Genomic DNA, 15886 nt, shown 5'->3' with positions numbered 1-15886 from the left:
GTGTCAGGAATGTGCCTTTTGCTGTCTTCGTAAAAATCCACTCAAATTTGACCTTTGAAAATTGCAGTTCGCACATTCTCAGTAGAGACATCCTAGAGCTTAACAGCTAAAATCTTCAAAGGTTATCCTCTCTGAGCATACTCAAGCCTCTCACAGCTTCTAGTGTTGACAAGACTCCACCTGCCATCCCCACATGGCTACATCAGCACATGGCTATGGGGGCTCAGAAGGACTTCACCTGTAATAGCTACTCCCAGCAGTTTTGGGCCAGGCACCAGAATTGAGAGCATAGAACCGTGTAACAGTCCCCTCTGCTTCCACTGACTCCCCCACTGCTGGCACCAAGGCAGCATGGAGGAGGAAGCCATTAGATTAGAACGCAGAGGGAACAAAAGCTGAGTGGGGGTGAGAGAGAGAGAGAAGTAGATTGGGACAGTGTCTGGAGAACTGGAATTTGGGGGCGGGAGGAGAAACTGAGAATTGGAGGAGGGAGAGTGTGTCCAGTTGGGCAAGGGGCTGTGTGGAAAATATAGTATAGGATCATGTTGTTAAAGACTGCCATGCATATCCACAAGGGGGCTGAATTAAGGTTGCACAGACAATCTTAATTCTGGCATTTTCTAATGTTTGTGTTTGCAACCTTAATGCTCTTTTAATGCCGTTTTTTGTGTATAATAGTAAATCAGAGTTTGGGGGAGGATTATAAATAGTTGATAATATGGACTAATTTTTTGTGTTTATATTTTTGGTCTCTGATATTTATAGACTCTGTTCTTGGTGAAGTTGGAATAATTCAGATGTTTGTCACCCATGATTTCTTAATTATCGCTAAAACTAAGCAGCAACTGGTTAGTCAACATTTTGTAAACTTTTAAGTACCAATATAAGTGTTTGCTACTTTACATATTAAAATACAGTCCCCCTGTTCCAGGCAATTTTCTTGGTACATTTAATGACATCTAGCATTTTATGAAGGTCTCAGTCACTATGTATGGATTGAGCTGTGATAAATTTTAGTGTTTGCAAAATGTTTTGAGGAGCGATTTGAAGACAGAGGCTGCTTGGCTAACAAGAAGGGCATACTTTTCCACGTGTAAAAGTCACTGTAGTAAAAGTTGCAAACACAGGTAGAGAAATAGTAATGCCGTGTATTGAGTTCAGCTCCACAAATCTGTATTTATTTGATATCCACTTTGTTTGATATCCATGTTTTCTTATGGCTTAAATAATAAAATACCAGTTTAATTTTTATTAAGATCTTAATTTACAGTAGCACTGTAAAGTTCATGTCCCTAAAATATTTTTATCTGGTCACATCATTTAAACATTTCCTTGAAATGCTCTTGTACTCTGAAATATTATTTTTAAGTGGGTACTGAATGGATTTCTTTTTTATCTATAAAAAGAAAAGGAGTACTTGTGGCACCTTAGAGACTAATAAATTTATTAGAGCATAAGCTTTCGTGAGCTACAGCTCACTTCATCGGATGAGCTGTAGCTCACGAAAGCTTATGCTCTAATAAATTTGTTAGTCTCTAAGGTGCCACAAGTACTCCTTTTCTTTTTGCGAATACAGACTAACACGGCTGCTACTCTGAAACTTTTTTATCTATGATTTCCATCTATCTGCAAATAGATGCTTTTGGCTGGTCCTTCAAACCCTCCTTGTTATCTGAATATCAAGTTCATCCATTAGCCATAACTTGGCTTAACTAGTGCATTAAAGGTGTAATTAAGGTGTAGTTAGGGGTCCATCTCTGTATATCTGCATGAAGTTTCTCCATTTGGAATCTAGTTAAAAATTCTGCTGGTGTGTGAACCTGTTTTTAAAAAAAATAAAAAAAATCTCACTTTCCTTCAGCTGCATAGGCTCTTTATTACTTTCTGTATGAATACTGCACTGATTTTGTCTCTAAAGTGAGCATATGTGACTCCAGTATATACAAGCAGCAATTCTGACTATAAAGATAGTTTTTATAGTCAAATTAGACTATTTTAAATTGCATGATCAAATTAAATACTAACAGTTACTGTGATTCCTACTGCAAGTGACAGCGTGAAATTTGGTATCTTTGTTGAAATCCTGCATGTGCTTAGTAGATCTGTTTATAATAGGTTACACTAAACTTGCTGTCTGTTTAAAAACGTCACCAGCTGTGTGGGTGTATAAATATAAATATATAAATGTGGCAGGTATTAATTAAAAAACACAATTGTTGAAATCTTTAATATACAGTAAGTGCTACAGATTGCAGTAATGAGCCCAATAAAGGGGGCATTGTGTCTGCAGAACAAATGAGTGGTCAGAGAATGTTCTGGTGACTGGGTAGGCAGACAGGCAGCTATGACTTGCACTACATGAGAGTTAATACAACACCAAAATGCCTTTTCCTTTGAAGAACTGTTTGGAAATAGACTTCCTGGTCTCTTGCAGGCTGTCTCTAGTATTTTGAATGAGAGTATACAAACTGTAGTGTAGTGTTCCTCTTCTGTTTTCCTTCTCACTTCTCTTTGCTGTATTCGTCCATAAATCTTCCCTGTTGAGTTAACCAGTGCTGGTCTTTGAAGACCACAGTACAGATAAGTTCAATGGAGCAAAGCTGCAGTTAGAAACTGTTAGATTAGTCATAGCTCTGTTGGTAAATGGGTATAGAAGCTGTCTCCCTCTTTTCCCGCTCCTTCCCACCTTCTTTATCTTTCTCGTTCAGCTCTTGTCACAGGTTGCAAATTGGAATCTATTGAAACATTGGCATTGCGTAGCTTATAGTCTGTGATGTATGTTGGACATAGTGTAGGGAGAGTGGCTGTGCACCAAAGTGTAGGGAGGGGTTTTCAGACATGAGGGACTTGATTGTGGTCTGCAAGAAGAATCATTAGTAATAGGACACTAAAAAGGTCTTGTTACAGTGCAAGAGTGTGCACATTTCTAGTTTTTTTTGTTTGTTTGTTTAAAATTTGAGTCTGTTACAAAATCCTCAAAATGGAGAGAAAAGTTGCAGATTGGATAACATTTTAATTTTATTTCTTGGCCTTGGAAACAGTATTGTTTTGGGAAATTTAACTGCTGCTGTTTAAAAATGGAAGCAAAATTTTTCAGTCATTTTATGGAAATACTTTGGGTTAACATTATGCATTCAGGAAGGGTCATATAAGTAAACTTCTGTTTGGGAACAAAAAATGCAAATTAAGTATTTTCTCCCACTCTCTATTGTAATTTAAGAATGGGAACGATTAGTATGCTATAGCTAACAAAAATCCTGATTCTTAGCAGAGTAAGAAGCAGCTGCAAGGCCATTGAGAAGATAAGTTGGTTTTTGTTTCTTGCAGTTTTTCTGGGTTTTTTGGTAACATTTGATGCCAGCTCTAGTCAGAGGGATTGCATAAGAGGGAAAGTCCCTGGACTCCTTATGTACCTACCTGAATCTATTACAACTTGTGTGAGGGGTTAAAAGAATGTGGAAATTCCGTGGTGGTGGCTTTCTTATAGTATTCAGTGGCTGTATTAGGTGGTTGTATTTTTTTTATTTATTAATCTTAACCGCTGTTAAGAAAGTCACAATAAACCATAATCCTACTCAATTTTTGTTACTTGTAATCTTGGCTTTGGGTGGGATTAAAATGTAGGGATTTAAAAACATTTAAGAATTTTTAAAAGACCAACATTCTTGGATATTTTTAATACTGAAGCAGCCTGGAGAAGACAGTAACCAACTCCTTTTTTCAGATTGATGTATAGATTAACAAATTTTTTGGATGAACTAAAACATTCAAAATTGTATGGTTTTCAAGAGTGAGCATAACCACCAGTTGTAAGGTTAAGCATGTACATTTTCCATAGTTCCAGTTTGAATGCTTGAAGGTAAGCTGCTTCTAATGTGTTTGTAGCATAGTGGGGCATCAGTCCTGTTTGAGGCTTTGGGGTACTATGGCAATACAAATAAATGATTTGTAAGCAACTATATTGCTGGTGATATTGCATATCCTTCAGCATTTCATTATTCAGTATTTTGTCTGAATTTCTTGAACTACTTTATGGAATATTAGTCAGGTGTGAATCAATTAATTTTCTCTAAATAAGCTTACTGAAAACTGCTTGAAGAAAGTGTGAAAAATACGAAGGCAGTTCGCAGTGATACAATCTTTCATGACTATTTAATTGTAGATATTTCTGTTCTCTTACAACTGTGCCTTTTTTAGGGAGGTGGTGGACTCCATGGTGCAGCATTTTAAAGTGACAATATTTGGGGACCGGAGACCAGTTTATGATGGGAAGAGAAGCCTTTATACAGCCAATCCACTCCCTGTAGCAACCACTGGGGTAAGACATATTGGTACTTTTCCGTTGTTACGCACAGCTTGTCAGAAAAGCAAGAATATCTTTCTAAAAATGTTAGCTTCAGAAATAATTGAAAATACACTAGGGTATCTGAAATGCAATAAGAACCTCCCTAATATACCCCTTGATGATCCATAAACCCCATAATATACAGAAAATAATAGTCTTTACCATCTTCTCAGTAAATATTTAATAGTAGTCGATATATTTCTGCACTGAGATCTCATATTAAATACTCAGTTTTACAACATATACTATATAGTATACTTGTTCTCAAACTTTAGCAACCCAAGGACCCCCATTTGGATTTTAAATTTTTCTTGGCCCCTCAAACCCCCTGTTCAGCCCCAGGCCCTGCCCCCACTCCACCCCTTCCTCCAAGACCCCACCCCCACCGCATCTCTTCTCGCCCTGGTCCATCTCTCCTCCTCCTCTTCCCTGCCAGTATACCCAGATGTACAGACATTCTTTTTCCAACCTATGTATTATATAATTTTTTAACATTAGCTTTAATAAAATTTTTAAGTTTATTAGTAGCAGTATTATTAAACAGTCACAAGTAGGCTTTCAAGCTAAAATTCTCTTAAGATAATGAGTTCACACTTTGTGGCTAGACTGATAATACATGAACATATGGATCACGTATTTAAGGCGACGTATGCAGCTTGTTGCATCCAGTTTCCTGGGTTTATCCTTTCTCAGCCCAATCCAAAACCTTGGCTTGTAATCATTTTTGAATCTGTGTTTAATCAGTGTGTTTCACCAGACATGATCACAAACCATGTTCAGAAATATTGATATAAGCTGCCAGGGGCAAAGAGGAACAAGGGTAATCTACAACATGTTTATAGCTGCAGTAGCCTAAAAGTTTAAAATAAAAACATTTATCTTCTCTTTCCCCTCCCTTCTGCGGGGCAGGGAAATAGTGCTGCAGAGTGTGATAGCTATGCTGGCAGACTGAGAGACCATTCTTTTTGAGCAGTTGCTTACACAACTCAAAACATTAAGTGTTGACAGGATCTTGATCTCTGCTGTAAGTTATTTTATAGGCTAAATCCAAGAGCTGCTGCAAAGTGTCATCATCACTTTAAACTTCCTTCCACCCACTTTATATGATTCTTCCTCCTTATCTCAGATCTCCCCTTCTACTTTCCCATAGCTGCCAAATAAAAGCAAAAATGTTCCTTTCCCCAGTTTTGACTTCAGATTGTGGATAGGTAGGACAAACATGGGCTAACTGTCTGAAAGAGAAAACGGCACCATTTGTAGTCAAGAGCTCTATTTGTATCTCATTTGCCTTTTAAATAGCTCTTGTGTTCTGCTTCCCCATTCCCTTCAACAGGTAGATTTGGATGTAACATTACCAGGAGAAGGTGGAAAAGATCGTCCCTTCAAGGTGTCAATAAAGTTTGTTTCTCGGGTGAGCTGGCACTTGCTGCATGAAGTTTTGACAGGAAGAACCTTGCCTGAGCCTCTGGAACTAGACAAACCAATCAGCACTAACCCTGTTCATGCTGTCGATGTGGTGCTACGACACCTACCCTCCATGAAGTAGGTTCTCTCATCTTCGTTCCCTCTCTCCCGTTAGCTTTTTTTAAACTTTGGGGTGAAGTCCATTCATATTTCTGCACAAACATAGCAGGAGGAAATCAATTAAGCCATTCCCTACACACAATACATCTTACTGATGGGTCTGGGGAGATTGCTGGTCTGAGTCAATTGAAGCTAATATTATCTGAGTGTGAATATTTGTAGGAAGGTCAGACCCAGAACAGGTAATATCAAATACTTTCCACAGTGGATTATTCAAGACAGTATCTTCCCCCAAAAAACTGTTAAGGACCATGAGACACTTATTCTGGATCTTCAAGTCAAGTTTAAGAAATCTGAAACACAGTAATAAGGATTAACAATATACTGTAGCACTGCATCTTTTGTGTACTCCAGCTTAGCAGTGGCTCCACATAACTTGTGATGTGCCTTATCTAAAAGCATGAGCCTTTTTAATTCATTGACATTTCACAAAACTGCAGCTTCATGTTTTGGATAAACAGTTGAGATAAGTTTTCTTTAACAGTATCTGTTTTCCTCGTTTCAGAATTCTGAAATTTTAAAGGAGGCTAGTGTAACTTTGATATACATTGTGCTTTATTCATGTACTGGAGGTTACTTTTATCTTTTAAAGTTTGAGTACTGGCTTGAGGCACAAGGGCAGTTTTCTCTTATAGCGGTTGAAATGAAATACATTGGTGAAATGTATCTGTAACTTGCCAAAATGATCTTGTCTCTTTTTGGAACTAAAATCCTTCAACTGTCCTAAATTGTAAAGAAACATGAAAGCTAACGGCCTTTACACTAATATGATCCATCCAAATGGTTGTATTCTGGGAGGTTGTTGCACAACTATTATTCATCTTAAATGCCAACATAACTTTCCAAATTCTTTGCTTACACCAAGCTTTGGACGATAGAAAGTTAATTAGTGAGCTGGACTAAAAACACATCGGTTTGGTAAAACATACCCACTTTCATGCTAGTGCAAAAGGATATCTGAAAGACTGGAGCCAATATACACCAGACACTATTCTGTAGAAGCACCTTGCCAGTCAGCATTTGTGCTGCAGTCAAAATCATGCTTTACTGAAAGGATGATTTAATTTCAGATCTTTAACATTTAGTTTTTAATTTGCTCTAAATATCATAAATAGCGAAACAGCAACATATAGAATAATGTTAATTTAGTCTCAAAATCATAGCTATATTTTGCAAAATGTGACTTTTTGGTACTGATATACATAAATATCCATACAATAATTTGAGGTGGAATAATAATCCTTGTTATGTAAGGCTTTTAAAATACTCTTATGGAAGGCAGTAGTATATACAGATGGCTACTCTTTTTTTTAAATAGGTATACCCCTGTGGGCCGCTCCTTTTTCTCAGCTCCAGAGGGCTATGATCACCCTTTGGGAGGGGGCAGGGAAGTATGGTTTGGATTCCATCAGTCTGTTCGGCCTGCCATGTGGAAAATGATGCTTAATATTGATGGTAAGTAAATGATTTGTGTATAATAGAGGTATGGAATGGAGAAGGTTACCTTTTAAGAATAAAAATGTCTGTGCTGTTCAACTAGTTGACTTATGAAACTCAGATATGCACTACAGAATAGTACATTTTGTTTGTGGGAATAGTTTTCAGAACTTGTAGAACAAAAGCATTTCCCACAACTAAATCATCAGCTCCCAAATTTAACTTTTTTCTCTCTGCTATAAATTAAGAAATTAAGCTTAAAGTAAATAGCTAATTTCAAGTATTCTTGCATATATGCTAGAAAAATACAAAAATTAATCTCTTGTCTATTTAGTTGCTTTATTTAAATTTAGAGATGCTACAAGATACATAACCAGATTTGTCTGTCACATGAAAAGCTATTTCTAAAAGTAAATGGCTCAGTTTGAAGATTCTGAAACTTTTTATAGTAAAATCGTTACATAGAGTACAAATTATTTACCTGATTGAAGACTATATTTTCAGTATTGTGACTTGGCAATAAGACTTCCTTTATAGTTGTGTATTTATCATTATAAATATAAAAACTTACTACCACGCTTAGTTCCTTTGCATTGGGCTTAATTCAGTCTTCTGGCTTTTTCTTGCAAAGGATTTAGAAGTCCTAGTATTTGTACTTCTGGATTTGCCATCAAAGTGTAAACACTTGGTCAAAAGCTAGTTTGTCCTAATCAAGAAACAAAAAGTGTGTTAATTAAGATGTATGACATGTTTCCTCTGTGTAAAGGAGACTATCACCGGTACACGGGGAATGAGTTTGTGGAAAAGAATTGTCAGTACCTAGACAAAACACTTAAAGTATGTTACCTTACAAACTTCAGTACAAATACATGATTCAATAGTTGCTGTCAGGTTTGATGTATTCTATCTAATTAGATGAAGAGATCACAGTTGTTTGTTTATATTGAACTAGTTGAGATTGGCAGTTCTGCCACACAGACTAAAGACCTAACAGAAGGCTCCTGAGAACAGTGGTGTACTTTTCAGACAGAATATTCTACAGACTACAAGGATATAAGCATTCATCTCAGACACATGAATTTAAAGTGTTCTAATGGAACATGCTCTTTCTTTTTGAAGGATCTGGCTGAAAATGGCTTGTGCTGCTTAATCTGTTTGAAATGGCTCCATGTCTAGTTGGCAGCCGGTGTCAAGTGGAGTGCCCCAGGGGTCGATCCTGGGGCCCGTTTTGTTCAATATCTTCATAAATGATCTGGAGGATGGTGTGGATTGCACTCTCAGCAAATTTGCGGATGATACTAAACTGGGAGGAGTGGTAGATACGCTGGAGGGGAGGGATAGGATACAGAAGGACCTAGACAAATTGGAAGATTGGGCCAAAAGAAATCTAATGAGGTTCAATAAGGATAAGTGCAGGGTCCTGCACTTAGGATGGAAGAATCCAATGCACCGCTACAGACTAGGGACCGAATGGCTCGGCAGCAGTTCTGCGGAAAAGGACCTAGGGGTGACAGTGGACGAGAAGCTGGATATGAGTCAGCAGTGTGCCCTTGTTGCCAAGAAGGCCAATGGCATTTTGGGATGTATAAGTAGGGGCATAGCGAGCAGATCGAGGGACGTGATCGTTCCCCTCTATTCGACACTGGTGAGGCCTCATCTGGAGTACTGTGTCCAGTTTTGGGCCCCACACTACAAGAAGGATGTGGATAAATTGGAAAGAGTACAGCGAAGGGCAACAAAAATGATTAGGGGTCTAGAGCACATGACTTATGAGGAGAGGCTGAGGGAGCTGGGATTGTTTAGTCTGCAGAAGAGAAGAATGAGGGGGGATTTGATAGCTGCTTTCAACTACCTGAAAGGGGGTTTCAAAGAGGATGGCTCTAGACTGTTCTCAATGGTAGCAGATGACAGAACGAGGAGTAATGGTCTCAAGTTGCAATGGGGGAGGTTTAGATTGGATATTAGGAAAAACTTTTTCACTAAGAGGGTGGTGAAACACTGGAATGCGTTACCTAGGGAGGTGGTAGATTCTCCTTCCTTAGAGGTTTTTAAGGTCAGGCTTGACAAAGCCCTGGCTAGGATGATTTAACTGGGACTTGGTCCTGCTTTGAGCAGGGGGTTTGGACTAGATGACCTTCTGGGGTCCCTTCCAACCCTGATATTCTATGATTCTATGAAATATTCTACCAACCTCTTGTGGCCATTGATCAGCATCTCATACAAACATTTTAGTGTAGTCTTCCGTGCTAAATATTTGCCCTGATAATATCCCCCACACACTCTGAATTGCAGGTTTGACTATTGCAACTTAATTTTATATAGGGATGAAGCGACAGGCCTGAAAATGCTCTAAATAGTATAAAATTCATCAGCCCATCTACTAAGCAATGGATGTCTCTGTACTGCAGATTCCCACTAGTTAGTGCAGTTCAGGGTCTGTCTCCTGATATTTAAAGCCTTCTGGGACTCTTACCTCTTAGGACAGCTACATTCAATTGGAACTATAACATTGTGACCAATAGGGAAAGATTCACGAGTGCGGGAGACAAAACTGTAATACGATCTGGACTGAGATTGTGGAACTGTTTGTCTTAGAGAGTACTCTGTACTCCAAGACTAGTGCTCAGAGTAGCAGCCGTGTTAGTCTGTATTCGCAAAAAGAAAAGGAGTACCGGTGGCACCTTAGAGACTAACAAATTTATTAGAGCATAAGCTTTCGTGAGCATCCGATGAAGTGAGCTGTAGCTCACGAAAGCTTATGCTCTAATAAATTTGTTAGTCTCTAAGGTGCCACCGGTACTCCTTTTCTTTTTAAGACTAGTGCTGTTAGTTTTCTAATAGTTTTAAGTTTTTCCCTTCTTAATAGCCACACATAATGTAAACTTTTGTCTCCGTTAGCTAGGTCCCGCAGTAATTTAAAACAGCAGCTTTATTTCTTACACTTTAATTATGATGATATTGCTTTCATGAAAGCAATATTCATATGATAATGATAGTGTTAAGTAGGCTTTATCAAAAGATTGCAACAAAGTTAAATTTAAGTTTCGCAATTATGCAAACACAAATTAAAAATCAGAGAAAAGATACTCTATTATAGCCAGGTGTGGATTGTTGGAGTTGTGAGCTGAGACTGAAGCTGGTACCATTTTTTGGGCAGTCAGGAGTGCCACAGGTGTTCCATTAGGTTGGAGGCCTGGTCACTTTGATCAATGGTGTTTTTCTTTCCGATTAGCAAAGGATGCAATAAATGAATGGGCAGAAACCATATTTAGAGTAGGTAGGGTGCAGTGTTAAAATCCAAGAGATCCTGAGGCTAGGTAGACTTGAAAGCCACTAGATGTGCAATGTAAAGCAGAAAATAGCAAAAGAGGGGCAGACACCAAGAAACAAGTTGACAAAAGCCACATCTTCATGGTGCGCCTTTTGAGTTTTATATATTTTTCAACATATTATGACATTGAAATAGGGGACAGCTTGCTCCATACTTTTGTAACCATTATGTCTTGCTCATGTGCTTCAGAGAGAGAAATGAAATACATAATTGTTGCAGCTGAGGATATATAGATGCACTTTATTTCTGCAGGTTTAGGGAACATGTGACAACTTTCATATCTAGTCATGCTTACTGCACAATTATTTTCTCATGGACAGTAAAAGTAAACAAGACAAACGGATCCATTTCTGTAATTTCCATTTAATTTAGAGAGTTTTGCATTTTGTAAGGAGTGCAGGATCAAAAATCTACCAATCAGCAAATCATACCCAGGTTTTTCAGTTAAATGGCCCACTTGTAACACAAGAATATTTCTGACTGTAAAGGTCATTAATGATTGGTCCAAGCCAGTTGTTTTCAACCTTATTTCATTTGTGGACCCCTAAAAAATTTCAAATGCAACTGCGGACCCCTTTGGAAATCTTAGACACAGTTTGAAACTCCCAGGTGTCCACAGACCACAGGTTGAGAACCACTGATCCAAGCAAAGTTATTGCATTGTTCACGTTAGCTGAGATCTTTCTGAATTTCTAGCTATTGAATAACTAAGACTTACTACCAAAAATGCAAGTATTTCAAAAGAGAAATGCAGTGACTCAATGCTTAGAGTCTAAAGCACATCATAATTCTCTCCTACAGTTATTGACCTATAGGAGCAGCTGATATTCTTTAATACCAAGCCAAGTACTGTTTAAGTCAAGCTATGTGCAATGCCTGCCTTAGTGTAGTAATTAAAATAGGGCAGGGAATTCTGAGGTTTCATAGTAGAAATACTGATGTCTATGCTCTTGCATACTGAACTTCTTGGAAAATGAGCAATAAAAAATTGATCCTTTTCTTTTCTCATGTATACTAGTAGCTACAGAAGTAAAAAGAGGGGTAGTTCTTTGTAAATCCAGTGTACCCAACCAAAACTGTACCTTTTAAAGCAGTTAATTCTGATGTTGCTATTGGTTGAAAAGCAAAGTTAAATTAAAATTATTTGAGTTTTATGCTATTACAAGTAAATCCTCAACAGTATGTATGCTGCATATTGAGGAGAGACTAGTTTTGTTTTTTGTGTTTTGCTGTTAAAAAAAAAAAAAAAAAGTCTTAACCCACACTGACACTGAGTCTTGCCTTTTGTTGCTTTTTGTAAAGTAAGCTTTCCCCATCACTGCCGAATAAGGTCTTGCTAACCAGAAGGTTTGTTGTGTTTACTTCTTGGTAGAAGTTATTCAATTCTAGAGAAGATTTACAGTGGATGTGCAACAGACTATCACATTAAAGTGAAATTCCTAAATAGAAATAATTTTGATGTTTAACAGATTATGGGAAAATGACTTTGCTAATTTGGTTTGAGACAAGATTAAATCTACAATCAAATTATTGGAGTTTGTTTTGATCATTTACTGCATACAAGGTGCTCTGCAAAATATCTGTTCCTATCAGTTTCACAAATTTTGTTACCATGGAGATGAACCACAGATCCCCAGTTGCTGGGGGTGTAAGCTATTTGTGTTCATTCAATAATCGACATCTGTAGGTGTCTGCTAGAGTGCGTCATACAAAGTTGGTGGCTTACTGGAGTGACGCATATCTGAAGAATTTTTATTATTTGTATGGGATATTTTGGTGTCTTAGTATAAGAGACCTAGGAACTTCATAAACTGCTAATTAACTATTTCATTGTCTAATATTTTTTGCTATTTAAAGACTTAAGTGTATTGCTCAGCCTTTTTATATTTGGCCTCAATTGAATGAAGGTATGGACTGAGCTAATAGCACCACCTAAAGTTAAGATTGCCTGATTCTTCCCACTATCAGTCCCTGTTTTCAGTTGTTTATAACTTTGCCAAACTTCAACCATTTTGGGGTGAAATTTTCCACACACTGAATGAGGCAAGGGTACTGGGGAAAAAAATACTACACCAAAATATATAACGTATTTGGTCAGAGAAACATGAGGGCATTATTTAAAATCTAAGTGAAAAATAACTTTCTAGACTGTCTCAGAGGAGAAATAAGCACATCCAGAAACCACAAAGTAATTTTATTGGCAAGTTTGTCAGTGGCTCCTTTAACTTTAAGGAGATTTTGAATTTCCTTTGCATTCGGAGATTTGAGCTAGATGACAGTAGCGAACATATGAAGAAAGTGATGGACATGTAAATAGTTCCAAACTAAGCCATCCAAAAAGAAAAAGGAAAATCTTGAAACAAACACCATTTGCTACTGTCACATAGTTCTCTCTGCTTATGTATTCTACCTCTTCCCCCACCCTGTGTCTTTCTAGTCTGTTTAGGGGCAGAGACCATCTACTATTCAGTGTTTGTACAATGCCTAGTACTATGGGGGCCCATTCTTGGTTGGCCCTTGGGCACTACCACAGTGAACATGATTAATAACTTCAGCTGCATAATGTCACTGTTGGCAGCTAGAACAAGATTTGTCCTTTGGCTTGCTGATCTGTGGGTAACGTTTTTAGTTTTAGTTATATGTCTACTTTAAAAGCAGCTTGCCTTGCCTCTTTAGTAGAGAACCGAGTGTAGCATTAGGACATTGCTAGTCTCCTGTTCCTTTGTAGTACTGAACCAACTTTGCATAAAAAGTCTCTGGACAGATTTTTGTTTGTTTATAGGCCATTTCAGGTTATCTAAGGGCTAGTCTACACTGGCAACGCTAAAGCCTTGTGTGTTTATGGCACAGCTCTTAAAAAAACACCTTCACCAGGGGCATAGCTTCCAGCACTGTGAGTGCAGCTCCCAGCGCTGGTGCACTGTCTACACTGGTGCTTTACAGCTCTGAAACTTGCTGCACTCAGGAGAGTGTTTATTCACACCTCTGAGCCAGAAAGTTGCAGCGCTGTAAATTGCCAGTGTAGACAAGCCCTTACTTAGGCTAGCACGGGTGTCCATTACAGGTCTCCATAGATGGTAATCTTATAGGCTGTCTTAGCAGGGTAGTCAAAGACTGAATGGCTAGTAGAAACTGAACTACTGTCACATACTTAGAGGTGGTCTTGTCAGGTCAGAATTCAGGCACGTTGGTTGGGCAGCATGGGAGAAGCGTTCGTAGCCGCTGCATGTGCAGTGCTCTCATTGGCACTTCACTAATTTGAGGGATAAATATAGAATTTCCGCCTCCAGGTTTTGTCAGTTGAAGACCTTTCACCAGAACTAAAACTTACGTTGGAAAAATACTTGAGAATGTGGAAATACAAATACTCTTATTCCAGAAGGATTGCACATAATCTCTTAATACAGAATTGTAATCACCTATTAAAAGCTCTTGATATTGCCTTTTTTGGTAATTAAAACAATTCATTTGCATTTCTAATCTGCTTCTCTTTAGAAAAGCAGTAAATTTGGAGAGTACATTAATCCTTTGGCTTCTGTACACCTGGCCTTGATTCTCTGCAAAGTCTTAGTATCTCTATTCATACTGTACGTGGTATGTCTTGTGACACTGGGTTGCATTTCTTTGGTGAGAGTGCCTCTTCACAGCAGCAGTTCCCCACCTTTTTGGCAATTCCAATGGACTTGTTTGTGCCAGCAACCTGTTGAAATTCTTTGCAAACACATATGGACAAACACAAGTGCCTGTGGCATCAGAGTTTATTAACTCAGAAATGAGCTATTTATGTAGTGGTAGATGGAGAATGAGGAAAAGTGGGGCAGGGAGGACCTCCATTTCTGAAATTCCACCATCCCAAAACCAAGATATCTGCTAGCTGCTTCTTCTGGCTACTTGGATACTCTATTAGATAAGAACCTAGAGAGAGAGAGAAACATTTACTTGGTTTAAATACAGTTTAGGAGTCTTCTGCCTGGTGGGGAGAGACTACAGTAATGATGTAATTGCCTGGACTGCCATGTGGTCTCATTTTCTAAGCCTTATATCAGATAGACTCATTTTCCTATTGCTTCATGGACTTGAAAAGTACCTCTTGTTATATACACAAGCTGAATACCACAAGTTAGGTCAAGAAATGTAGGAAAAACGTTTACAGTCTAAACAGTGTTTAAGAACATAGAATCCATTTATCCTAACTGCAATTTGACTAGGTCACAACACTCTAACTATCAGAGTGCTTTTGGACCTTTAATGAGCCATTGATTGGTCATGATCTTGCTTTTACATTTTACCAAAAAGACGGCATCTTCAGCAGAGTGGTGTCCTTACACACCATCTTTTGATTTTGGTTTCAAACTGTATCCAAAGGAAGGATGTCATAATCTGAACACAACCACTTACTCAAGCACCCTGTATATATGGGACATCCTTTCAAATCCTGTTGAGACTCAAGATAATCTTCTCAAAAACTAAGCTAGTATACAGCATGGTGATGTATGGTTGCAGATCTTGATTGCTCAATACTGAGCTGTCACAAAACTTTCTAATATGCTTTGAAGAAAACTTGAGTGCTGCAAAACATACACTTGGAGCTCACGTTGAATAAAAATCAGATGATTTGTTTGATTCTTTGGCTTTCCAAGATGGCTGTTTTCTTCCTTCATGTTTTTTTCCTCTCCCCTTAGTTTCTGCCACTGCCTTCTACAAAGCACAACCTGTAATTCAGTTCATGTGTGAAGTTCTCGACATTCATAACATTGATGAACAACCAAGACCTCTGACTGATTCTCATCGGGTAAAATTCACCAAAGAGATAAAGGGTGAGTAGAAAGTTGTCTCTAATCAGTATGGAACAGATTGTGTTTAATGTGCTCAGAAGGTTAGTTATGACAGACATATTAACTGAAAGCTTCAGAATTAATATAACCTGGATCAAAAGTGAGTGTGTCCAAAATAATTGCAATATTTACTATCTTTAGATCTAAAATTAATACATGAGCTTCATGGCTCTTTAAACTGTCTGCAAAACCCAACAAAGATGAAATACTAGATAACCTCTGACACTTTAAAGATCAAATAGTAAGACTGCTTATTATAATGAATGTACCAAAGCAATCTCATTGCTGGATGGCTGACTCTTATTTAGGAGATAATGTCAGTAGTACACACGCTCCTGCTGCTATTTAAATGCT

General features: G+C 38.0%; 1 protein-coding gene across 2 annotated transcripts in view; it reads left to right on the top strand.

Moving 5' to 3' along the window:
* Window positions 1-15886, top strand: part of LOC119845474 (protein argonaute-3) — a 60231-nt gene that overhangs the window by 23057 nt on the left and 21288 nt on the right. For both annotated transcript variants that reach the window (XM_038377767.2, XM_038377766.2), the window contains exons 3-6: window positions 4198-4318; window positions 5679-5887; window positions 7248-7384; window positions 15380-15514. In XM_038377767.2, the coding sequence (XP_038233695.1) occupies window positions 4198-4318; window positions 5679-5887; window positions 7248-7384; window positions 15380-15514 (602 nt within the window). The remainder of the gene's footprint in view (window positions 1-4197; window positions 4319-5678; window positions 5888-7247; window positions 7385-15379; window positions 15515-15886) is intronic.

Source organism: Dermochelys coriacea, chromosome 19 (assembly GCF_009764565.3).
Source record: "Dermochelys coriacea isolate rDerCor1 chromosome 19, rDerCor1.pri.v4, whole genome shotgun sequence".
Lineage (NCBI taxonomy): Eukaryota > Metazoa > Chordata > Testudines > Dermochelyidae > Dermochelys > Dermochelys coriacea.
The sequence above is the reverse complement of the archived record's forward strand: the minus strand, read 5'-3'. Positions and strand labels throughout refer to the sequence as shown.